We start from the raw sequence: 25,339 nt of genomic DNA, 5'->3' as shown, positions 1-25,339 counted from the left end.
GTGATGGAGATGGTTGATTTGGTGTTCTGAGTGCTGGTAGTAACGGTGCCGATGAAGGTGGTGCTGAAGGTGGTTCAGCTGCCTAATGGAGGACCATCCCATGGCCAGGCCTTAACCTGGAGCAGGGGTTTGGACTTAAGTGTTAGAATTTCTCAATTGTTCTCAAGAAGACTGGCTTCTCCAGTCCTAGTCAGAGCTGGAAGTAATGTCTGGCAGAGGTTAAGGCTGGCTGCACACACCCACACGGATTGTATTTGGCTTCTCCTAGGGTGACCTTGGACCTCTGGGCCCCACTGGGGAGCAAGGTCTCATTGGGCAGCGGGTAAGTAAAGTACATTTTCCTTCTAGAACCCCCATGTCGCCTGTGAGCAGTGGGCAGGAGAAGGGCTTGGGTCAACCCCCAAAACTCTCATATTCCCCAACTGTGGAAACAGTCCAGGAGTTCTGACAGCTTTGGCTGATCTCCCTGGGGACCCAGCATCACCACAGCGAGTATTTAACCTCCAAATACATCCCTTCAACCATGCGTTCCTTCCAAACCTATTCTACATTTAGCCTCTACCTTTCCAAATGAAACCAATAGGGTTGCTTTGCTCTAAGAAGCCCCATGAGACCCCAGTGTCCATCTCTCTGCTCTTCGTAGAGTCCTGGGAGATGTGAGGACACAGCAGGTATCCTTGGCACCTTACAGATGAGTCAGGGAAGGCTCAAGAGTGAATGAGTTTGTGCAGTCAGTCTTCAAGGCACCAGGTCCTCACCCATGCCCTCAGCCTCCATCTTGTCTTCCTTATAATGCCTCATGCTCCCCGTGCCCAGTCTCCAGAGACTCCACAAATAAGGCAAAGTAAGAAGGAAGGCCCCAGGGCAGCATAAGAGAGCTTAGAGTCCAGAAACGCTAGCCATGCGTGGCTACAAAGCTTGATCAGTTGAGTCTCTTTAGAAAACGGTGTTAAGAAAACCCCATCTAGATCCAGTATGCTCGAGAGGCAGATGAGTATTCCCCCAACATCCACTGTGTACTAAGCATATTTCTCAGTCTGGGAGCATACAGAGTAACAGGAAGCCTGTCTAATGGAGCTGATGGTCTAGTGGATCGATTATTGATGTCTGCCACGGGCACAATCTGCCCACTTGTTGCACCTTTCCCATTCCTGCATTTGCCAACCTGGGCCCCCTCCTAGCTCTACTGCTGGATAGCTCTGAATTCCAAAACCAGAGGGAGAGGCCAATTTAGGCTGGCAGCTGTTTGGAGACCTGGGGCTCTTGCAGGGCTGGGAGGAACAGCAGGGGCATCAGACGGGGCCTTGGCCTTCTTAGCATCTTTCTAGAACTTGCCCACCCAAGTCTACCAATTAGCCTTACATTCATCTTCTGAGATGAGGTTCCAGGAACACACACTCCAGCTCTCAGGAGGCCTCAGGTGGCTGCCGCTCATGAGTGGGTCACCCCTTCCCTGTAGCCGTGTCTTCCAGATAAGAAAGGGATTCCTATAGAAGCTGCTACTTGAGGTCATGGAAGCACCCGTGATGCTGAGGTTGGCATTTGTCGGAAACCATTTTTACCCACCAGTCCAAACAGTGAGGCAGGGTACCCGGTCCAAAAGGCTCTGTGACCCTTTTTCTGACCCACAGAAATCTACTTGTTCAGCTTCTGAGAGCCAGTGGGTCCCCGACACCCCCCTAAGGGGAAGGGAATGACCCTTGCGCTCCTGCCCAGTAATATCTCTCCATCTTTTTCTCCCAGGGAGAACCAGGCCTGGAAGGAGACCTTGGCCCTGTGGGGCCAGATGGGCTGAAGGTGAGTTGTTTGGGCCAGGATCTGGGAGTGGCCTCTAACCCTGCTCCAGTTCCCACGGAGCACAGTGCCCTGCAGAGGGCAGTGGGCGGGGGATTAGCCGGGTTCCAGGGCTGCCTTTGCTCTACCCGGGGCTTTCATATCTCCCCCTCCCAAAACACCCTTAGAGATCTGAAAAGTTCTGATCATCACCAGAGGTCCCCCCAGCACTCCAGGGGAACTTGTATGGAGAGTGCCAGAGCCCTGTGAGTCACCCCCATTGATGCTAGCAGAGTTCGATCTTCAGATGGCGAAACAGACTCAGAGAAGTCAAAGGGCTTGCTGTAGACACACAGCACAGTAACTGTATCCCCCAGCAGCCATTCTGAAGAATGGGGAAAATGAGGCTCATGGGAAGGGCAAGGAGGCATGGATTCAGAGTCTGGCTGGGAGTGAAGGATTAGCTGATCGCAGGTGCTTCCGTGGTCACTGCTGCTCCCCGTGGGAGCTGTGAGGTCTCACCTGAGCTCCAGGTGGCCCGGTGATGAGTAGAAACAGGTGACAAGTATGCACAGCCGCACCCTCAGACCCCCCAGTCTGTCCCAGTCTCCTTCCGAGCCTTGTTCCCAGTCACACCATAACCCCAGAGAGACTCCCCCTATCGTGTATCTTCCCTCTTACCTCCCCCCTCCCTCCCCCTCCCCCCATCTCACAAAAGCACCTCCGCTGTTCTGAGTCTCAATTTCCCCACAGCAGAGCCAGGCCCCTGGGCGCCTGCTCAGCGCTTGTTTTCCTTGCAAGTGAAAGCTCGCCCCCTGTCGGCCATTTACCCACTTGCTCTTAGCCCCATCTCTGCTGCTTCCTGGTACAGCTGCAGGGGCGAACTGTTGAGAGCCCTCATTGGCCACGTGCTGGCCACACCCCAGTGGTCAACAGACCTAACGTTGCATGCACTCTGTGTGTGTGTTTGTGTACACCTGAGCGAGCGCGTGCACGCGCAAGAAATGTCGATCATGGTGTACCTAAAGGGCTTGTTGCGAATTGACACATCCGGGCGGATCCAGCAGTCCCTCAGCTAGAAACCGAGGCCTGGCGTTACAGCCTCCTCACCCCTTTCTAGAAGGCCAAGTTTCTCCTGGAGTCTCTACCCCCAGGGGAGGAAGGACGGCAGGTCCAGGCTTTGCAAAGTCTCTCTACCTCTGCTTTGCTCAACTCTTGCCTCTGGCTTATGAAGTCACTCACACCACCGTCCTTGGACTAGAGTGGTCCCTCGGATGCTTAGCACCTTCCCGATCCCTGAGTGGTCCTGGGAGAGAATTCTTCCTATACTTCCTGTCCAGGGGTCACCTTTGTGCGGTCAGCCCCCTTTTCAATGGACGCAGCACTTGAAAAACTCTCGTTGATAGCAGCAGAGGTGGCACACCCTCGGCGCACACTGCCACGGGCAGTGTGAGTGAGATGCACGGTCTTGCACACTCCATCTATACAGGAGCTCGTTTACAAATGAGCTAGCTGGCCGGAGCCACAGAGTTACTGAGCATGCTTAAAGGATCGTGACTGGAGCATGAGGAAGACTCTGTCCCCTGAGCTCAGATCCCTGCTTCTCCTCGGGCTCAGTTTTTCCATCTGTGTACTGGGAGGATTGAGAGAGGCCACCCAGAAGGCTCTCTGAGCCTTGGTAGATATCATGGGTTCCAGAAGACTCCCTTACATCTCATTCTCATAGGCCCCACAACACCCCTTTCCAGCTGCGTGGGAGTCAAGCCATGAATAGTCACTGGTTCTGGCCAGGGCCTAGACCTAGCTTGGCTACCTGGAGCAACCAGCCTACAAGTGAGACAGCAGGTGGCCAGAGTGACAAGCCAGAAGCATGGTCCTAGAGCCAGGGGAGTCTGTGAGAGCCGGGTCTGGGCCAGCAGGCCTCTGTGCCAGACTGTGCTCGGACTCTGACAAGCTCAGTGGAAAGGGACCGTGCGAGCCTTCCTAGTGTCCAGCTCTGCTCTGAGCTGGCCTGTCCCCCAGTTCGAGCTGTCCTCTGTCATGTGACACCTACAGCTGTCCCCCAGGCCAAGCTGGAAAGTATCTATGACTCTACATGCCAGTCTTATGTCCCCATAGGCCGGTCTCCAGCCACCATGTCTGTATCCAGAGTCTCTCTTCCTGGTCAGGCCAAACCAGATTCCTTCTGCTCCTCTCCCACGGCTCCGAGCCCTGCATGCTGTTGTCAGCATTGTCCCTTGCCAAGCCTACTCCCTGCCCTCCCCTTCCCCGAATGGGACCCTCTGCCCTCTTTCTTAGGACCTGCAGCAGTCACATCTAGGCCACACCGACATGCTGCAAGACCCGTGCCCTTCATCCCTTTGGAGGTGGGCTTCTGATAGACACTCTGACCCTGCAGACACTGCTGGGACTGTGGCCCGCACTGCCCTGGAGGAGCTCAGGCAACTCAGCTCTGCCAGGGGCATGAGGGAAAGACGGTGAGGCTGTCACATTGCCAGAGCGCACATCCACGAGGGTCACAGCCATGACTTGCTGCAAAACCAGTGCTGTGGAGAACCCAAAACGCATGAGCCTCGGGCTCCTGAAGCCCATGCAGTGGCTTTGCAGGAAAAGCTCTTAGAGTTCTCGGCCTCAGGGGGTCCTTACTACACCTTCCTTACTCCCAAGAACTCCTCCCTTGGGGACCCCACTTTCAAGGACTTGGTGTCAGCTGCAGATTAGCCATACCCCAAATGGTGGCACTTGGGGCCAACTGGCTTGACTTAGCTCTGCCTCAGTTTCCCCACAAGTGGCAAACACTAGAGAAGCACCCGCAGGGAAAGGTTCTGATGAGGCTGACTCCCAGTACTGAATGCATGTCGGCAACTAGCTGCCGGGGGTGTAGGGCTTTCGATGACCTGGCTTCTGATGTTCTCTCTCTCCTTCTGCCCTCTGACCCAGGGGGACAAGGGAGACCCGGGTCCTGATGGCGAGCATGGTGAAAAGGGCCAGGAAGGGCTGAAAGGAGAGGACGGGCTCCCAGGGCCCCCAGGCATCCCCGGCATCCGGGTGAGTGTGCAGCAATGGACTCTGGGTAAAGGATGCTCATACGTGTCCAGACCTCCTGAGAGTCTCTACTTTGTCCCTCCCCTACTCAGCTTTCCTGCGGGCCCCGTGCCCTCAGACAGAAATCGTTCCCTGTGGCCCTGTAACTTCATCCGATCCAGCTCCACACCCAGCCTGAGTTCTTGTCTCCTGGGACAAGCTTGCCCTGCCTCTGGGCCTTTGCACCTGCCCCTCTTGTTTGAACAGACTCTCCCTTCTCTCCTGATCTTATACCCTTCAGTCATCCTCACAGACAGACAGTTCCTGACCTTGGAAGCCATCTCTGACCCTGCACTAGGTCTCTGTCTTTCAGGGTCATTCAGAGTCCCCAAGGAGGCCAGGACCTTGTGTGATTTACATTTGTTTTCCTTATGTGACATCTGGGAGGTCACCCATTGATGACTGAAAAGGCAGCTCTACCCCTCACCCTAGGAGAGCTTTATTCAATCTTGACCACAGACTCCATGAGTATCTTCCCAGGGCCCTGGGACCCTGGTAGAGGAGAGAAACTATTTTGATTCAGTGTTTGCAGACAGCATGCCTAGTGCTTTCTAGGCTGTTCTTTAATCAGCTAGCATCCTTGAAGGCTGGGAGACTCAGGCAGTTAAAGAAACCTGACCCAGGCCACACAGTAAGAAATGGCAGAACCAGGATTTGAACCCCTGTATGTACTGTCTGTCTGCTTAGACTCACTGGAATTCAGAGCCCGTACAAGCTGCGAGGACAAGGACAGATAGCATTCTGATATTTGGCTAATGGCTTTGAGTTTTACTGTGTATCGGAGCCAAGGGTGTGTGTGGAGCAGGGCTCTGGAACCCTGCCACCTTGCAGCAAGCCACCAGACAGAGGGTCAGGCCTGCAGGTGTCCGCTTTGAGCCAGCCTTGGCCTTAGCCCAACTCTACAGTTCCCCACTGCCCACCCCACCACTGACAGGTTCTTGCTATTAAGTGGGCTCAGCAGCCCTTGTTTCTTGGAGCCTGTTCCTGACAGCTCTTGAGCGTTGAAATGACCAGTCTGGGATCCAGATTGACCAGCAACAGTACTGGCCGTGGGAAAGTATTTGTTACCTAAAAATAGAGCTGAAGTGCTAATAGCCCTCAGAAGCAAGGGGATGAGGTCACTGCCCAGCCCAAGAGTGCAGGAGGGGTGTCTGTGAGACCCGCCTACTGATGCTTGCCTCAGCCCTGGGGATGTGGTTGGAGGGGATGGTTCTTACCTCACGATTCCCTCGTGTGACTTTGCGTGTGACTTTGCCACTTTGCGTGTGACTTTGCCGCGGCTCCTAGCCCACTCTGGCCTCAGTCTGTGTTGAAAATTCAGAAAGAATGTGTGCCAAGGTGAATTTGAGTTCTAAAGTCCCGCGGCCACTTTCTCGGCGAGCACGTGGTTCTGCTGGTGAGTGGCGAGCAGCCGACCTGGGCAGGTCCTCGGAACCTGAGTTCAAAGGTCAGACCCGGGTTCCTGACTTGAATAACGCCCCCTGCAGCGTGTCAGGCAAACAGCTGCCCTTCTCCCAGCCTCGGTGTTCTGGGTTATAAAGAGAAAGGGGGTGTGGGCTGGTGGATAAAGGGTTTTCTCCACAAGGATGAGGACCTGAGTTTGAATCTTCAGCATCCCTGTGAACATCTGGATGTGACCAGTGTGTGCTGGCGACCTCAGTGCTATGGGACTTTGATCCTGGGCTTGATGGCCAGTTGGCATAGCCGAGGCACAGCTTTCTGGTTCAATGAGGCACCTTCTCTCCAGGCAATAAGGGTGAGAGTAGTAAAGGAAGTCACTCAGTGTCCTCTGACCACATGTGCACACGCAGGCATGTGTCCCTACATACTCCGTCCGATGAGTGTGTTTACAACAATGTACAGAAATAGGGGAGTTTGGAGGGGAGCGTGTGTAGAAGCTGCTGGTGGTGGCGGTGGCGGCCGTTGGTCACATGGCTGCAGTAGCCATAGCAACAGTGTGAGAGATTCGTGTTCCATGGTCCCTCGCAGTTCTCATATGCCAAGGTTGGCAGACTCTCTCTGGCCTACGTGCACACTGGGCTGTGGGCACCAGCTCTGCATTTGGGTTTCTTTGGCATCGTGGCTGCCCAAGGAATGCTTCGTGCTCCGCGGGTTGAGTACTTGGAAACTGCATTTTATAAGGCACCAGGGCCTTTCTGGAAATGTGTCTACAGTCACACGCTATGTGACGATGCTTCATCCTCAAGGGGACGGCCCATACACCATCTTATTCCTCCCACATCTTCTCTGATGACAATGACCAAACTGCCTAGAAACGCGTTTCTTTGCTTTGTCCCCAGCAGTTGTTGACTGGTGCCTACCTATGATAGGACATAGCGGGTGGCTTTGATTTTAGCCCCAGCCTCAGCCTCTTATGATCTCAGGACTTCCCTCCCCCCACAGCAGGGTGCTCTGGTTCCAACCCCTCCCACTGTACCAGTTCTGAGAGTCACACTGAGGCGGGACACTGTGCCTAAGAAGCAGTGGGGAGGGTCACAGGTTGGCCAGGGTTTCATTTTGACAAAGCAGCCTTGTTCCGAGGCTGTTGTGCGGTAGAAATGGGAGGAGTCGTACATATAATTTAAAGTCCTCCAGTGTGTGCTGAAAAGGGAGAAACAGACACGTCGGGTGAATGGAGGAAGCATCTCTTTAACCCAGTAGTTCCCAAATAGTCTTTCAACATGGCGCCAATACGTGGCATTAACGGTCCAGCGAGAGGGCTCAGCAGGTAAAGGTGCTTGCTGCCAAGCCTGGGAACCGCAGTTCAGTCCCTGGAACCCACCTCGTGAAGGTAGAGAACGGACTGCCACAGGTTGCCCTGGGCCTCATCTCCTCCCCGTGGCACGCGTTTCCTGCCTCACACAAAAGACAAATGAACGAGAACAGAATTGAATAATTAAAAAAAAAAAATAGGGTAAGCATTTTAAGATTTAAAAACCATTTGAAGAGGATCTTTCTTTTAATCCTCTTCTCTGGACTAACGTGTTCAGATCCACCCACAGACAATCCCAGCTCGGATGAGAGCTTCCCTGAGCCCACTCGACCTGTGACTAACTATGTGCAGACTGAGAGCACACGTTACACATACAGAGGGCGTGCCCTGCGTACCTGGGAGGGGAGGTTATCAGGGTCCCAGCGTGATGCTCACTGTGAGGAGACCCCCGGGGAGTGGACAGCAGAGACTGGGAATGGAGGAGACCAAGTGCCTGCATCAAAGCCAACTGCACACAGTGGCCCCAGGGCCAAGCCCTCCTCTGGGAAACAGGGTGGCTGTCAGTAAAGGCAGTCCCTAGCAGGGTGGGACAATGACAGTCAAAGGGGGGGGGGTCTCAGTGCAGAAGGCTGGACCCTGTGCTTCACACACCTATGACAACGGTGGACACAGCAGGACATCCCCGTGCCAGTGGTGCGGACCTAGAGAAGCCACCTCCACACTCCTGTTGCGAGTGACACTGTCTGTGAATGTGCCAGTGTCACCAAGTTGAAACCTTAAGCTCTGTGGGGCCACCTAAGGTGCAGTGTCCATGGCACAGAACAAGACACCAACCAGGAAGTAAAGTTCTGCCCAAGGCTGCACAGCACGGGGACTGGACGACATTGCGGGTTTGGAGGCGGGTGTCTGGTTCCCAGTGCTTCTTGGATGCTCTGGTTCCCTTGGTCTTGAACTGTATCTCTTCTGCACTTGCCTCTGTGTTCCCTCAGGGTCGTGAAGGAAAACCTGGCAAGCAGGGTGAGAAGGGCCAGAGGGGAGCTAAGGTAGGTCCCCTGCCTTCAAGGGTCACACCTCTCTCCAGCTCATCTCCCTGGGCACTGGGCGGGGCAGCCACGGGCTGATCACCTCCCTCTTCTCTCTCTCTCTCTCTCTCTCTCTCTCTCTCTCTCTCTCTCTCTCTCTCTCTCTCTCTCTCCAGGGTGCCAAGGGCTACCAAGGACAGCTGGGAGAGATGGGCATCCCTGGAGACCCTGGGCCCCCTGGAACCCCAGGTCCTAAAGGATCCCGGGGCACCCTAGGACCGACGGTGAGGATCTGGGCTGAGGAAAGAGAAGACTGGGGAGGAGTACTGGCTTCCCTGTAAGAACCACCCACCCCGCTGCTACAGAATCCCTAGGTTACCCGTCCCAGCCACCTCATTTCTAACACGGATCCTTTTGGGAACTGCCCAAAGCCACAGCCTTGAATATACACAGTCATGGCAGACAAAACACATGTTGCAAACCACAGGCTGCAGTAGGTCCTGGAGCTTTCTGTGGACACTGGTTGATAAAAACGCTGAGGGGTGGAGAAGGATCCAGACCCCTGGGTACAGGATGAGGAGCTGCAGGAGAGAGGTCCTAGGGACCTGCTAGATTATCCTGAGGCAGAGCCCACGAGGGGAGAGAAGACTCCATCATGGAGCAGAGGAGGGGTTGTAGCATCTTTGAGCGAGTAGAGCAGTCTCCTTCTATGTGGTGTGAGAGCTTCTGCTGTGGTGGTTTCCTGCCACATGTGTGATATCATGGATAAAAATTGGGAAGATTCACAGTAACATCCATTAGACAGTGCTTTACCGGGACGCCAGACTCCGGTAATGGTAGCATTCTGCTGGAGGTAGCCAAGTAGGGAAAACCCCCTTCTTTTTTTATTTAAAAATTTATTTATTTATTTATTTAATACAAGCACACTGTAGATGTCTCCAGACACACCAGAAGAGGGCATCAGATCTCATTACAGATGGTTGTGAGCCACCATGTGGTTGCTGGGATTTGAACTCAGGACCTCTGGAAGAGCAGTCAGTGCACTTAACTACTGAGCTATCTATCTCTCCAGCCCAGAAAAACCCCTTCTTAATACTTACTTAACTGGAAATCTCAGAAGTTTGAGCAGTACAGCAGCTTAGCGCAAGATGCTTTTAAGTGTCTGAAAACAACAACAACAACAACAAAAACGTCTCATCTTCATAAACCATAGGAGAACAGGGAAGAGAAGGCTGGGGAGGTGGGGGCCTGGGAGGGGGCCTCTTGCCTTCTTCCTTGTCTGTCTGGGTTCAAGACATCATATAGGTGCAGAGTGAACTGAGTGGCTGGGGCCAGGGGAGGAGTCACTACCATGTTTCTCCTGTGGGAGACATACTGTATACCAACAAGGGTCTTCTCTCTAGGGTGCTCCGGGACGGATGGGAGCCCAAGGAGAGCCAGGATTGGCTGGTTATAATGTAAGTGACACACATTTAGGGAAATGTCCTTATCTCTGCGTGCAGAGTTCAGTCTTTCCCATAAGAGGGGAGATGCAGGTCCCATAGCCTCAGGGGACTCCTGGACCCATAGATAAGAGTGGGGCAAGGGTAGGAATGGAGGGACAGAGAGAGAAAGAGCCAGTCCCCACCCCAAGTCTAGAGTCCTTCCTGCAGGTCGGGTGCAGGTCCCTAAAGAGGGAGCGCTGTGCTCCCTGATCTGCCAAGCACAGCCGGGAGATGAAGGCTCAGAAAGCACAGTCTTGGTTAGAAAGGAATGGGGCCTCCTCGGAGAGTTAGGAAACAGGCCTGGCAACTTCATGCTTTTGGGGAGTGGAGGCCACACCCAGCCTTAGTGGCCTTTGCCAGACCCAGGGACTGCAGGAGACATACGGGAAAGAGAGAGGGGAGGAAAGAAAGAACAGAAGAAATCGAAGGGAGGGCTAGAAAGGGGGTGTCAGCTCAGAGTGGCCAGCAATGGCAGGAAGGTCCTTTCCCCATAACTCTGAGGTAGCTTTCTACTTCTTTGGACCCCACTCTGCCGCAGGGCACCACAGTAGGGCCCTACTATCCAAGTTGGCACAGGCCTATCTGGAAAACCAGGGCAGGATGGGGGTGGGATCCTCTTACACTGTCCCATGTCCCCATCTCTGAGTCCCTGTCCTTTTTCATCTTTCTCATGTGACTTCAAATCCTCTTCGGTTCCCTCCATTTTGTTTGTCTGCAGGGACATAAGGGCATCACGGGACCTCTTGGGCCGCCCGGGCCCAAAGGCGAGAAGGTAGGTATTGCATCTTTAAGCAGTAGCTAGTAGAGTCAAGGTCAGCTCTGGGGCTCTGGGGATGGGGCGGCATCAGGAACAGGACATGGCACTCCTGGCTCTAGGGTCCCCTGGCAGAAACGAATAGTTGCGTCACGACCAAGCCTCTGTTATTTCTACATGTTTGGAGCATGGGGAGCTCACTCAGTATGGGGATGAGAAACACCGAAGAAGGAGAGGGCTCAGAAGGAGGGCCCCAGGGATCTATGGCCTTCCAGTAGGGCTCTAGGATAGGGAGAAACTACAGGGAGGGGTGCAGGGGGGAAGCTTGGCTGGGTGTCACTGTTCACAGAAAGGAGCACATGAGAACCTGAAGGTATGAAGGATGGCTTTTGGGTCACACCTCCAGCGGAGCCCAGCAGCAGGAACTCTGGGTTCTCTGTCTTTCCTCCTCCCCATCCTCCCTCTCCTCCTCCTCTTCTCCTTTCTCTCCATCCCCTCCTCCCCGTCTTCTCTCTCCTCATGGCTGGAAGGCTTCCTAGCAGGCTTGTCCCTGGCCTCCCCAAAAGTCCTTTCTTTTGCCGACTCAGCTTCCCACTGACTAAGTCCCGCTGTGGTGAGTCACGCTGGCTTGGTGTGCTGTCCTCAAGCCTCTCCTCCTGCCCACATGAGTGCAGATCTACAGTGTCCCCGGCCCTGGCATGGTCCCTGTGAGGCTGTAGGGACCACACTCAGACCCTCGGCTCTCCGTAGCCATTGTAAGCCTGCCAGGGATGACATAAACTCCAGGGTCAGGTGGAGACAGAGCCCCAAGTACCACCTCCCAGGGTCAGAAGTAATCCCCACAACATAGATTGGCATACAGTGGAGGGTTATGACGTCTCCAGGTGACATAATGCACCGGGGGTACTACCACATGCATAGTTCACTGTTGGTGCGAATGTTGTTGTGTGGCTCATGACCACCCCCACAGTGAACAGCCAACCACCGACTAGCCAGGGCTGGGAGGAGGAGTGGGGGAGGGTGCTACTGAGCCCAATTTTCTCTAGCCAGACCCCGACCCAGAGTGTGAACCAGCCTGCGCTTGTAGATAGGTGTCTTCGTCTATACAGGTGGCCAGAGGAAGGAGGTGAGACGTAGAACTAGGCCACAAGGTTCCTCAGCCTCGTTTTCCTATTCTGTAAAATGGGAAATATCCTAATATCCCAGGGTCGCTGCAGAATCTGTAAGACAATATATAAAATGAACCTAAAAATGCCTGACCAAAAACTGTCTAGTAAACCCTGGTGCCCACTGGAGATTTTGGTCCCCTGACACCATCCACAGTTTAATCAGAAGTGTGGGCAGGAAGGGAGAGTGCCCCACCCTCTAGGCCACCTCTCTGGGGTAGCCCCAGGCTGGCCTGACTCGCCTTTAACTGCTGCCTGTGGGAACCTCAGGTGGCTGGGGGTAGGGGCACCAACGATCAGACTGGCCAGAGTGAATCCGAGTTCTGACCTCTTCCCTCTTCCTGTTCCTCATGACTCTCCAATCCTGTGGGCGACGGGGTTCTCAGCGTACCCTGGCTAGAGTCTTTTGTCCAGAAGGGTTTCCCAGGAGAGGTGACACCGTGTTTTTTGAGACTTTGGGGTCCCATTGCCCTGTGCAGCTGCATTTAACCATCTGCAGAGCTGCCAAGAGGTCATCCTACAGTTGGACCAGGTCCTGAGGGTGGCCTGCCTTGACCCAAGGTCTCCGCTGTAGCCTCTGCTCCTTTTTCAGCCTGCCCTAAGCATCCATATGGCATGTGGACACTTGCTACTATTACCTACAGTGGCTCTTTTGACTTCTGGTCTCCTAGTCTGCCTGCCTACAGAGGCTGGCCTCCATCCCTGAGGACGGTGCCTTCCAGCCTGAAGTTTACTAACTCCCAGAGTGGCCTTTGCCTAACGCTGGTTCTGTGGTGTCCACAGGGGGAGCAGGGCGAGGATGGCAAGACTGAGGGCCCCCCCGGGCCACCAGGAGATCGGGTAAGCTCCCTTTCTGTCCCCCCACCCCGACCTCTCAATGTGATCGGGCACAGGCTGGGCAGGGCTAGGCTGCTGAGAACCCACGGAAGGTCTGGCTCATGTTTATCCATTGTCCCTGTCATTCAGGGTCCTGTGGGTGATCGAGGAGACCGTGGGGAGCCCGGCGACCCAGGGTACCCTGTAAGTAACAAAGCTCTACCTTTGGGGAGGGTAGAAATAGTGGGAAAAGGGAAGCCAGTCTGGACTGGACACAGGCCTCTTCCTTCTTTTCTCCACCGGCCATAAGGGGCAGAGAGCACCCCATTGTAAAGCCAGGTTAACACCATGAAGGAAAGGCTCATACTCCCCTGAGGATTCTTTCCTGAAGGTTCTGGGGGATATAAACAATCCACACAGCTAACTTGGCTGAGTTTTCTTCCAGCACGGTCCTGGGTAATGACTTCTTCTGGGGGTGAGGGGTGGGAACTGACTCAGTTTCCCCATTTATATCTTGAGATAGCCTTCCTAGCTGGTCCACCTACCTAGCAGCTAAGGAAGCCAGGACTTAGAGGGTTAGTGGCATGGCCAGGAAGGACATCAACTCCCTGGCCATGTCTGTGGGGCCTCACCTGTCTCTCCTCCGCTTTCAGGGCCAAGAGGGACTTCAAGGCCTCCGTGGAGACCCAGGCCAGCAGGGCCAGCCTGTGAGTCCTGTGTCTTCTGCTATAAGCAGGGTGGAGCATCAGAAACAAGCTCTTTTAAAGTTAAAGGGATCTGCCCTGTGGGAGGACACGGGGAAGCTCTGGGACTTCCCTAGAGCCTGCATCCCCAAACCCCTCATCACCCATCCCCCTCCGGGCGGAGACTGGCCGCCCTCCCCAGGAGAGAGGCCTGGGGCTGCCTTGAGTTATCTCACCTTGGTTTGCAGGGGCATCCAGGACCCCGGGGGCGCCCAGGACCCAAAGGATCAAAAGGAGAAGAGGTGAGAAGAGGGGGCTTCAGTGAGGAGGCTGAGCCCCTGGGGCAGGGGCCTGGGCTAGTCAGCAAAGGCAGGGCCGGAAGGGGTCAGCCTCTGAGGAGAAGTTGGTCTGGCCAGGAACTCAGCCCACACCTCTGCTGGGCTACAGTGAAGGAGTGAGAAGAGAGAGAAGCCAGCTGAGGGATGAAGGGGAAGGAGAGACAAATGGTCGTGGAGAAGTCACTCCTTGCTGTGGACCCCAGGCCCCTGTGCTTCCTCCTCTAGGCCTGAGAAAAACCTTCCTCACTAGGCTAACCTGGGCTCACACTCCTCAGGGACACCCACATTCGATGGCCCGGCTGGCTCTGGTTTCCAGCTCTGGGCACAGATATTGTGCCCTTGAAGAGTCGTAGCAACAAGGGAGCCAAAGAAACAAGTCAGGACCCAGAGCGGCAGAGACGGCCCTGGTGACTCTGGGAGTGTCACACTCACTCTCTGTGCCTCCTTCCAGGGCTCCTGGGCCCTGCTAATGTGTGTCTCTTCTTTTTGCTTTCTTAGGGCCCAAAGGGAAAGCCAGGCAAGGCGGGGACATCAGGCCGGAGGGGGACCCAGGTGAGTTACCGTAGCTTTTCTGCCACTTTCTGCGTTCTCCTGAGGTTTGACCGGCTTCTTCTGTTCCTCCAGGGGCTTCAAGGGCTGCCCGGGCCCCGAGGCGTGGTGGGGAGACAGGGCCCTGAGGGCATTGCTGGACCAGATGGGAATCCAGGCAGGGATGGTCGGCCAGGATTCCAGGTGAGCAGGACACTGGGTGGAATCTGGTGTTAGAGACTTCCACAGGCTACACGCAGGCCTCGGGGCACAGGCCATGGGACTAAAGAATCAGGGTGTCATATAGGTCTTTCGTCCATTGGGATTCTTATCACTGTCCTCGATGTTAGCACCTGGGTCACTAGGCCCTACCCCTTGGCAAGTATGACCTCCTCCCTCTTCCTCCTTCTACAATTCCTGGGGGTCCCGATCAAAGAATGTGTCCTCCCCTTTACAGGGAGAACAGGGAAATGATGGGGACCCTGGCCCCATGGGTCCGGCTGGGAGAAGAGGAAGTTCAGGTGTGGCTGGCTTGCCTGGAGCACAGGGGCCTCCGGGATTCAAGGTCAGCTCTCATTAATCTATCCTTTCTGCCCTGGTCCTGGCTGTAATGGTTCTTGGAGCATCTAAGCCCTAAGACCCGTGTGATATTTCTTGGGGATCCCTGCCTCCGAGTTTACCCAGGGTTAAAGGATGGTTTATTCAAGTGACAATAAATACTGCCCCCTACTGGACCCTAGTAACCTTCCGCTTTAGCTACACTATGATCGCCCTCTTGTGGATCTTTGTGGGACAACAAGTTGCTTGCCACTGGGATGCTCTAGCCCCTCAGGATGCTTCTCTGTCTAGCCTAGGTCCACACCCCAGATATGGTGTTTGACTTCCCTAAGTCTAGTTGAAGAAAGGTTGGGACCCTCTATATTGGGTGAGGGAGGTGGGGATGGGGGACAAGCTTAGAGACGAAGCCCACATGTCTTTCTGGGGAGGAAGTGAATGGAGAACTTTGCTGGGCACAGAGAGGAAGCCAGAGTCATGAGGCAATCTTCCATCAGAGGTCTGAGCTTGTCCCACCATCCTCATGTCTCCTCTGCCATCCTGAGACCTCATGAAATCCCTGCTCTACTACCCTAGATCTAGATTACCCCTCCCCCCTCCACTGGCCTTGGAACCATGTATTCTTTTGACTGATGGCTTTGATGTGTTTTCTGAAGGGTGAGAGTGGGTTACCCGGACAACTGGGTCCCCCTGGAAAACGAGGGACAGAAGGTGGAACAGGGCTTCCTGGGAACCAGGGCGAGCCAGGCTCCAAAGGCCAGCCGGTGAGTCAGACTCGGGGCGTACACATGACCATGCACCCACAAGTGCAATGCACTCACATAGACATACACTCAGCGCACGCGCACACGCACACACAAACACATATTCATAAGTGTATGCATGGGGGACAGAAGCTGCCTGTTCACCTGATAGCAAAGGCAGAGGCATACACCATTTATCTTCTCCTGCTCAGAAAGGAGGCGTCAGGGGGTTGGAAGAAGGAACCTGTGCAGCCCATTCAAAATGGGAATCAGAATTCATTAGTAGAACTTGGCATCCTGGGTCCGAGGAACAGTATTCTTTCTGTAAAACACTTTCGCTGTGCCCTACCTACCTGGAAACCATGTAACTGACATCTAAATGATCCCTGGGTCAAAGAAGGAATCAGAAGGCAAATCAGCATATCGAATCAAGTGAACGTGAGAAGGCAGTGCACCAGAATTTGTGGGACACCGCCCAGGTTACACTAGGGAGTGTTTGTAGCAATTTAAAACAGTGGCGGCTTCAGAGTCCAACCTAAGAATCTATGACAATTAGAAATGATATAAGCCGTCAAAAGCACATGATGATGATCATAAATACAAAATTGGATCTCCGAGAAAGTCAATAAAATTCATATATGTCTATCCAGGCTTCTCAAGACAAAAGAAGGTAGGATACATATATTACTAGTGTCAGACTGAGAGGTGGTGTCTATCAGTAAAGACTCCATAAGAAGGGTAACGCATTGAGTCCAAGTGAAGCTTGGATTGGGAAGTGGGTCAGTATAACTCACACTAAGTCAGTTTGCAGACCGAAGGAGAAAAGCCAGCTGTAGGTGCGGGGAATGCATGTCTCGAGATTGCAGCTTTGTTTCTGAGCCGGGAGAGGGGAAAAAGGAACCCTCAGCAAAGTGGGTATGGAAGAGAACTTCCTCAGCTTGATTCAGAATATCCGAGCAAATCCTACAGTTAATGGGCATCGTGACGACTGGCTGGGCGCTTTCTCAGAAAGAGCAGCAGCAACCTACTGCTTTATAAACACACCCAGCTACTGCTTTATAAAAGGCAAGAAAAATAAAGCCATGCCCCAAAGGAAGGAGTAAAACTTCATCGTATAAAATTTTTCTGAGCAGCCATCCACGGAGGGTTTCTGTCAGGAGACTGTGCTTTACAGAGCTGTTTGGGTGGGCAGGAACATCTGTGGGTCTGATTGGCTTCTCCCATACGGTTTGGGACGGGAGCTGCTGTCTTTAGAGCAACGCCGTGGGGCTCTGAGCTGAGGGCATGGCATGGTGCCTGCCCACTCCACTGCTGGACTGGCACCTGGTTCCACTCATACCATTTTGCCCCGCTGTCCCCACAGGGTGACTCCGGCGAGATGGGCTTCCCAGGAGTGGCTGGCCTCTTTGGACCCAAGGTACCGTGTCCCATCTCCCCCAGCTATCCCTGGTGGCTCACTGTATGAGCCTTTACTCTGCCCTCCTCCCAGGGTGGGCCAGAAGCCAGCTGCAAGTGTGCCCAGCCTCCTGGCTCCGTGCCTCAGGCACAGGACTCAGTATAAGCCTTGCTTTCCCAATCTGTAAAGGGGAATAGATCAATAAGGTAAAGAAGACTGCTGTAAACATTAGGACCAGAGGTGTACATGATCTACCACCCTGATGGCATATAGCTTGTACCTGCCTAAGAAACAGGAGCCTCTACTGTTCTTCCCAGGGCATCTCATAAAAATTAAGAGGGCACAGGCCAGCCAGAACTCAGGACCATGGAGGCTGCTAGGTACTCCCCAGACTGTCCAGGCACAACCCTTTTCTGCTTCTCACAGGGCCCCCCTGGAGACATTGGCTTCAAAGGCATCCAAGGCCCTCGGGGGCCTCCTGGCTTGATGGTAAGTCTTCTTCCTTCCTGTCCCAGCTCGGTTGTCACCCCTGTTCTGAGGCTGGCCACCAGCTGGTTGAACACACACCACGTGTCTTTCTGCTCCTTTGCTCTTAGAGCCCTCTCTCTACATGCAGCTGTTGTAGCTTCATGCCCTTGCTCACCCCGTCCCCCCCCCCGCCACTACCCCACCCTGCCCTTCCGCACTCTGTGGCCCACCCTATCATGCAGAAAAGGCCCGGGAGATGCATGGAATGACCCCACCCAAGCATGCAGGAAAGTTCAGGGGATGATGCATGGCCTGAGCCCACGCCAGCATACAGAAGATGTATGGCCCACCCTGCTTGAAGGGGTATCCTTAAGATTCCTGTGGGACATTCAGCTGCCACCCTCCTGTCCCTCTGTTCCCCAGGCCCAGATCGAGGACTCATAGCCTCTCTCTCCTTTAGGGAAAGGAAGGTATCATTGGGCCCCCCGGAATGCTGGGACCTTCTGGACTCCCGGTATGTGCAGAGGGGAAGCTGCAAGGGGGTCTCCTGTACTCTGAGACCAAGTGTTTTGTGACCCGGTGTTGTTAGTCTGAGCCTCAGTTTCCCCATGTGGGAACTAGAACTTCCCTCTGAGCCCTAACCCAATGCTACGGTTTGTTTCAGGGTCCCAAAGGTGACAGAGGCAGCCAAGGGGACTGGGTGAGTGGACAACCTGGCAGGCGGTAGTATGGTGCAATGGGTGGAGAGCCCCTGCTCAGAACACATCTCCTAACTATCTCTCCCCTCAATTCTATCTCCAGGGACTGCAAGGCCCAAGGGTAAGTAAAGTGCGTGTGAGGATTTGAGACTGGGGACAGGAATGGGGAGTGAGGGTGTTCTCAGGCTTTCCTTTCTCTCCCTCTCTCCCTTCTTCCCCCTCCCTCCCTCCCTCCCCCTCCTCCTTCCTCCCTCCCTCCTTCTCTCCCTCCCTCCCCCCATTCTCTCTCTCTCTGGATATTTCTCCCCTGTATTCTTTTTTTTCCCAGGGGAACATCATCTCTGGGCCTGGGTAAAGAACTGTCCAGAGCTGACTCCTCTTTTTTTCACAGGGTCCTCCTGGTCCGAGGGGACGGCCAGGTCCACCGGTAGGTATCTGCACGCTGGGTATTTTGGTTTCCCAGGGCAGGAGACGGGTTCCCCTGAATGAGACCCAGGTTGCTTTTGGTTTTTTAAAGATTTTTTTTTTTTAATTTCATGTGTGTGACTGTTTAGCCTACATGCATATTAAGTGTACTGCAAGATGTCTGGTGCTTTTGGAGGTCAGAAGAGGCAGCTAGACCACCTAGAACTGGAGTAATGGATGATCAGGAGCCACCATATGAGGGCTGGGAACCAAACCCAGGTCCCCAGCAAGAGCAAGGGGTCTTAACTTCTGAGCCATCTCTCCAGCCCCTAGACCAAGGTTTTTATGGCAGACTATGCCCTGACCCAAGGCCATATGGCCTCCATATGCCTTCCATTGCCTACAGATTTGTAGGGAGCACAGGAGAGGCAGATGTGGACCAGCATCTGTCCACCTTAGATAGAAAATTGGCAGAGCATATAAGCCCTCCCACCCCAGTCTAACTTAGTGTGCCAATGTGCTTATCGGGGTTACTTACGGGAACATCAGCGGCTCAAAGGCAGCTGTGTCATCAAGAAGTCCCCCCCGACATGGGTGATGACTCCTGATAGCTACATTACTAGAGTTTTCTCTCCAGCTTACAGGAAGCTTGGCTAGAAGGAGAGCGTCTACCACCCCACCCTTCCACCCCCACCACCCCAGGGAGGGCCCCATCACTCCTTCAGAGCCCTAGGAGCCCCCTCATCCTTCCAAGAAGAAGTGCTCCAACTCAGAAGGAGTAGCTATCCAAGATGCCCACAGGCTTTCGGCCTGGCAGGCTTTCTCCTGCTGGATAGCTTCTTCAGTCTCCAGCCAGCCTCTGGCACAAGTCCCTATCAAGTACTGACACTCCACCTTCTTTTCCAGGGTCCTCCTTGGCATCCTGTCCAGTTTGTAAGTGGCACCACTGTTTTTGACCCCCTGAGATGATGTTGTGGGTGGGTAAGGGAGATGCAGCTCAACCTTCTCTGGCCACCGTGGCTTGGAGCCTTGGAGCCGCTAGGATACCCATTAAGCTGAGCTATGGGCCTTGAGCTACAGGAAGAGCCCCAAGCAAGAGGCTAATCCAGGTCTCCAACTGTGAACCAGTTGGCTGCTCCAGCTCCAGCCCCCAGGGTCTGTCTTTGCCCTCCACACACATGGGTTAGTGACAGGCTCTCTCCTCCTCAGACCCAGGGTCCAGAGAGTCAAGCATGCAGGTGCATTTGGACCCCTTTACTTCCTGGTGGGCACAGCATCCCTGGGATGTGCTAATAGGAAAGGCTGGATGAAAAAGAAGCCCTGAGGCTACTAGACTATTGGGAACTATTGACACTTGGTGGGAGGGAGTGACATATTCAACACTGACTCTGCAAAGGAAGGGAGAGCTCAGTAGAGGATGTGTGCCTTTGTCAAGACCCTGTCACAGGAGGTGGGGTGGGGGTGAGTGTGGTGGGGTGAGAGAGAGGATGCTTGGACCCCTGGCCCCTAGTTTCAGAATCTGGCTTCCCCTGGGATGGGTACAGGGCACATACCTTGTCTTTTGTCTGTCACAGCAGCAAGACGGCCTTGGGGCAGCTTTCCAGACGTGGATGGATGTTCATGGAGCAGTGAGATCGGAGGTACTGGCAGGATCTCGATCACATGACCTCTGGTGCTAGGAGAATGAGAAAGGTCACAGAGGTCAATGCCATGCCCATGGCTGGCACCAAGAGCATCAGAGACAGTCTCTTAGTGATGTCTCCATAATCAGATGGAGATTATCGCTAAGGCTCAAATAGAACCACAGTCCAAAGTGGTACCTCAGCCTGCACTGCCAGAACCAGGCTGGATGCAGACACGGTGTCCTTGCACTTCTCGGAAGCCTCTGGATCTGTCTAGTGTGTGCTGGCCTGTGTCAGGGATGAATGCACATCTGGTTCATAGCTCACAGAATGTTCTCAGGATCACCCAGGAATTGCACAGAAGCACGTGAGCCCCAGGGCACTGCTGGCCCTGGTTTGTGGTCAGCTCTGCTGCACAGCTTCAGGCTGAGATGGGTCTTGGTTGTTCTTTACTCCAGCCAATATAAGAGCCCACTTTGCTGCCTTATGTCCTTCTCATGGTGGGGAGCTCACTCCCCCTAGTTCAGACCTCCTATCTGCACTGGTGGGTTTCATAGACCAGGGGCAAGGGATCAGCCATCGTCCCTGCTTCATTATGTCCCTGACCCTCCCTCTCCTTTTCTGTTATAAGGCGGAGTAGCCAGTCTAAGTTAGCCATGAACTGGCTGGTCACCAGATTTCCCCCCAGACAGTGAGGATTTTAAAGCAATGTGTCTGGGACTTTGGGCAAGGCCCAAGCACTTAACGGGCCAACTGCCCTGTTTCTCCAAAGCAGGGGTACAGCTATCCGGACCAGCTGGTGCTAGACCAGGGAGGGGAGATCTTCAAAACCTTACACTACCTCAGCAACCTCATCCAGAGCATTAAGACGCCCTTGGGCACCAAGGAGAACCCAGCGCGGGTCTGCCGGGACCTCATGGACTGTGAACAGAGGATGACAGATGGTAAGGGGGTCTGTGAGGCTGAGGAGGGGCTTCCTGCCTATGTTGGGGTGACACAGTTTCAAGAAGAGCTCAGGTCCATGGAGTGTTGGGGTCTTTGGCACATCTCAGCCAAGTTTCTGTTCTCATAGAAATAGACACGTAGTGTCATTTATTGGCTAGCAAACAGCCTCTGTTCCACAGTCTGCCAGATCTGTGGTTCAAGCTTTGAGGCTATTATACAGAGGATTGTAGCCCACAGTGCCACAAGCTGGGTCCATTCAGAGATTAAGATAAGAACTTTGAAAAAAGTAACAACCCCCCCCCCCCAAAAAAAAATAACCAAACACCTTTTAAGGGTTAGGAGAACCCCAGAAAGTTCGTTCAGCAGGTATTCTAACCTCATCTAACTTCTCATCTGTGAGTGGAGACAAGCCACAGTGTCCCCTTATCCCTCCCTGTTGTGCACAGAGCTACAAGTAGATGTTGAGACACCCCTTCCTTGGTTGCTGTGCTCTTGGCATCCAAGAACCCCAGCAGAGAAGCCAGGTGTATGCAGGAGTGCAGATGTTGGGAGGCCAGAGTGTGGCCCTGGGCCCTAGCTCTCTGGGCAGTTTCTGGAAGCAAACCTGGGCCTTGAAGAATCTCGAGGAGCTGAGAGCCCAGTTGTCTACTCTGTAGAGTAGATGCAGCATGGGGGTGACACGGGGGTGTTGCCTGGGCATGAGACACTCCCGAATGTCAGCTCTCCCTGAAGGCATCCTTCTCTGCCTATGTCTTGAGATACCCTATGTGTGCCTGTCCTGCTCTTAACTTCCCACCCCACTGCAGCCCTGTTGAGTCACCACAACAGGTCCTACAGAACCGCACCCCCGCTCCAGCCTCCTTCCTGATACACACAGTTCTGTCTTGCTCTGCTACAGGTACCTACTGGGTGGACCCCAACCTCGGATGCTCCTCTGACACCATTGAAGTCTCCTGCAACTTTACACATGGTGGGCAGACGTGCCTGAAGCCCATCACGTCCTCCAAGGTACCAACCGCTCCCCACTGCTACAGGCTCTGTCCACCTTTCAGTAACCACCCTGAACCCTGCTTGTCTTCTCAAAAGGCGGAGAGAAAACCCACCTCTTGAGACTGAGTTAACTCACTTAGAATTTGTGTAGAACTTTATAGGTGATTAGCAAACTCTTTCACACTGCACAGCGCTGAAGACTCCAGCTTCTTGGAATAGTCTGTGTCGGATCGAAAGCAGAGTAGTTAGTCCCGGAGAATCGTGAATTGCTGGCATAGACTCAGAAGACTGTTTATCTGAAACACATGTTACTCTTGCACGGGTGCTCCTTAACTCCTGTTCAGTGCCTGAACACCATGTCTGTCCCTTGGCTAAGCATTTTGGGGTGAGGCCAGGTGACTCAACAGTGAAGCAGGCTAGCGGCAACCGAGAGGCACGGTCATTCCCGTCTGTTCTCACAAGCCTACTAGAGCAGAGATGTGTCTGGACTGACTGGACAGTTACCCAGTGCATTGCCACCTCCATCGGGAACAATGACAGCTTTCTTTAGTTAGCTTTGCGTTACTGTCACAAAATAGCAGAGACACAACCCCGACGGGAGTGGGGGTTCTTTGGTCTCATACTGATGGGTTGACTCTTTTGCCCTGGGGTCTGTAGTGAGGACTATAGAAGAGAAAAGCTACCTACTCCCTGGCTGTCAGGAAAGGGAAAAAAAAAGACTAAAGAGGCTGGATCTTAATAGCTTCTTGAAGGGCACATCTTCAATGAACTAACCACCTTCCACTAAGCCCTGCCTCCCCACAGCCACATCTCTGTTAACTTTCGAGTCTTTCATAGGCTCTGTGCTTTTCCTCCACACTCAGCTTGGGCAAAATCCTTGCTGTCCTCTGGATTTGGCTGAGCCCTTAGTCCATCTACCTGGGGGAGCAGAGAAAACAGCAGCAAGACCCTTGGCCTTCTGGTTCTAAGACTGAGCAGCAACTAGGCTACAGGATCAGTTCACACCGAACTCAGTTTTCCTGCTTTTCGGGTGGGCAGATGACACAGGAAAGCCTACTCCGGTGCCCTCCAGAAAGGTGAGGGACCTCGGGGCCTCAGGAGGCAGCTTCCCACCTGCATCTTCCCCACAGGTGGAGTTTGCTGTCAGTCGGGTCCAGATGAATTTCTTGCACTTGCTCAGCTCTGAGGGGACACAACACATCACAATCCACTGCCTGAACATGACGGTGTGGCAGGAGGGATCAGCACGCCCCTCTGCCGAGCAAGCCGTGCGCTTCCGTGCCTGGAACGGACAGGTCTTCGAAGCTGGGGGTCAGTTCAGGCCAGAGGTGTCTATGGATGGCTGCAAGGTAATTGTTTGGAGCCCCTCATTTTTTCCCTCGATGCAGAGTCAGTAGGAGAAACTTGCTTTATGGGTGTGTCATAATTTTAGACTATTCTGTCTGCAGCTTGGATCATCATGTAATCAATCTTATTAGAATGATTTTATTTAGCCACATTGGATTTGCTCACTTTCTTCTCTAGGCATTCTTTGTGTTCTCGTCCATGTGCATATGTATGTGCATGTGTGTGTGTGCACACATAAGTTGCTGGGAGTGAACCCAGGGTCTCACATAACCCAGGCAAGTGCTCCCTAGATCAACCTCTCTGGGAGCCTTCTAGGGGAAGCCTGTGCTGTTAAACGTTCTTCAGGTTAATAGGAACATTTGTTATTTGCAAAGGCCTCTTCGAGTGTTCCTTCTCTTTGCCCCACCAAGCGCACGGCTTGCTTTCTGTCTTTGAATACCTTGGCTCATTTTTTCAAATGTCTTAAGCGTGATAGGTTCTAAGGGTTAGGGAGGCAGCCATAAAAGGTGAAACTACTTTCATAAAGTAAAGCTTTATGAAAATGATACACAGTGTCATTCGGGATGTGGGAAAACTGGCTCCCCACGTGAAACTACCAAGAAAAGGACGTTAAAAGACAGCGCTGTGTAAATATGAATCCAAGAAGTGTGTATTCAGAAAGGCTGGCTGTCCTTGGATCTGGAGACTCTACTTGTAGAATGGGAAATAAATAGGAATGTGCCCCAAAGTTAAAACACGGTGAATTTTTACACAATATTACTTAAAAGAGTAAAAGACCAGAAAAAAAAATAAAAGTAAAAAATTGAGGTCAGTGTGATGGTCCACACTTATGATCCCAGATAGATATGGGTGGATGGACAGATAGATTGGTAGACAGAGAGATAGGCAGATAGGCACGCAACCGGAGTTCAGTTCTTAACACCCATGTTGGACAGTTGATAATCACTTGAACTCTGGCTCCAGGGAATCTGATATCATCTTCTGGTCTTCAAGGGCACCTGTCCTCACATGTACAAACCTACACTCAGACACACCTCAGACATATTTAAAAAAAAAACTAAAAATACTAAATAAATAAATAACTTCTTTATAAACCGGAAGCAACCAAGCCAGAAGTGTGCTCAGATACGCCACCTACAAGCCGTTGCTTCTGAAACTGAAAGGTGGGAGATGCATCTGTAAATGTCAAGAATCACTTTTACCGTCGTCTCCTGCCTGCTTCCAGGTCCAAGATGGCCGCTGGCATCGGACGCTGTTCACCTTCCGGACCCAGGACCCCCAGCAGCTGCCCATTGTCGGTGTGGACAACCTCCCACCTGTCTCATCAGGGAAGCAGTACCGCCTGGAAGTTGGACCTGCATGCTTCCTCTGACCTCTGACCCCTGACCTCTAGGCTTGTCTAAGCCTTGTGGGGAAAGGGAAGAGATGAGGGACACCAGGTCCCAGGAGATGCAGGCCCTTGTCTTAGGACCCTGGTGCAGGTCCCTGCTGTTATCTGCTTAGTGGGAGTTGAGAAGGGGTAACAGGTCTGAGGCTGTCCTGGCGAACCACGGATCCCAGAACCAACCAAAGAGCCAGTCAGAAGCAAGCTAGGTTTGCAGCCCAGTCCAGCCCATGGCCTGCTGCCCAGCTCTGTAGACATCCCTACTCCCCAACTGCCCAAAGACCCCACCATTGATGCCACCTCAAGGGAAGGGGGCATGTTACCAGATGGTCCCTGCTTAGGGAGCTTTCAATGTGCAATATTAGGAAGGAGACATGGGGGAAAAAAAGAGGAGAAAAAGGAAAGAAAGAAATCTATCTATATAT

At 53.3% G+C, this 25,339-nt stretch overlaps 1 protein-coding gene across 1 annotated transcript in view; it reads left to right on the top strand.

Annotated features, from left to right (window-relative positions):
• The window catches only part of COL27A1 (collagen type XXVII alpha 1 chain), a gene marked incomplete at both ends in the record, with an annotated part of 113,963 nt that extends 89,061 nt beyond the window's left edge, over window positions 1–24,902 (top strand). The window contains 27 exons of the mRNA XM_080940188.1: window positions 269–322; window positions 1,744–1,797; window positions 4,714–4,821; window positions 8,560–8,613; window positions 8,769–8,876; window positions 9,996–10,049; window positions 10,795–10,848; window positions 12,780–12,836; window positions 12,963–13,016; window positions 13,466–13,519; window positions 13,744–13,797; window positions 14,332–14,385; window positions 14,458–14,565; window positions 14,819–14,926; window positions 15,573–15,680; window positions 17,023–17,076; window positions 17,482–17,544; window positions 17,984–18,037; window positions 18,188–18,223; window positions 18,325–18,342; window positions 18,613–18,648; window positions 19,533–19,559; window positions 20,201–20,266; window positions 21,024–21,192; window positions 22,092–22,201; window positions 23,314–23,532; window positions 24,756–24,902. Coding sequence (XP_080796314.1) covers window positions 269–322; window positions 1,744–1,797; window positions 4,714–4,821; window positions 8,560–8,613; window positions 8,769–8,876; window positions 9,996–10,049; window positions 10,795–10,848; window positions 12,780–12,836; window positions 12,963–13,016; window positions 13,466–13,519; window positions 13,744–13,797; window positions 14,332–14,385; window positions 14,458–14,565; window positions 14,819–14,926; window positions 15,573–15,680; window positions 17,023–17,076; window positions 17,482–17,544; window positions 17,984–18,037; window positions 18,188–18,223; window positions 18,325–18,342; window positions 18,613–18,648; window positions 19,533–19,559; window positions 20,201–20,266; window positions 21,024–21,192; window positions 22,092–22,201; window positions 23,314–23,532; window positions 24,756–24,902 — 2,082 coding nt within the window. The remainder of the gene's footprint in view (window positions 1–268; window positions 323–1,743; window positions 1,798–4,713; window positions 4,822–8,559; window positions 8,614–8,768; window positions 8,877–9,995; window positions 10,050–10,794; window positions 10,849–12,779; window positions 12,837–12,962; window positions 13,017–13,465; window positions 13,520–13,743; window positions 13,798–14,331; window positions 14,386–14,457; window positions 14,566–14,818; window positions 14,927–15,572; window positions 15,681–17,022; window positions 17,077–17,481; window positions 17,545–17,983; window positions 18,038–18,187; window positions 18,224–18,324; window positions 18,343–18,612; window positions 18,649–19,532; window positions 19,560–20,200; window positions 20,267–21,023; window positions 21,193–22,091; window positions 22,202–23,313; window positions 23,533–24,755) is intronic.
• Between the last annotated feature and the right edge of the window lie 437 nt (window positions 24,903–25,339).

The sequence above is a fragment of the Micromys minutus genome, assembly GCF_963924665.1.
Source record: "Micromys minutus genome assembly, chromosome: 28".
Taxonomy (NCBI): domain Eukaryota; kingdom Metazoa; phylum Chordata; class Mammalia; order Rodentia; family Muridae; genus Micromys; species Micromys minutus.
Note: the sequence above shows the minus strand (reverse complement) of the source record. Positions and strands in the feature narration are given on the sequence as shown.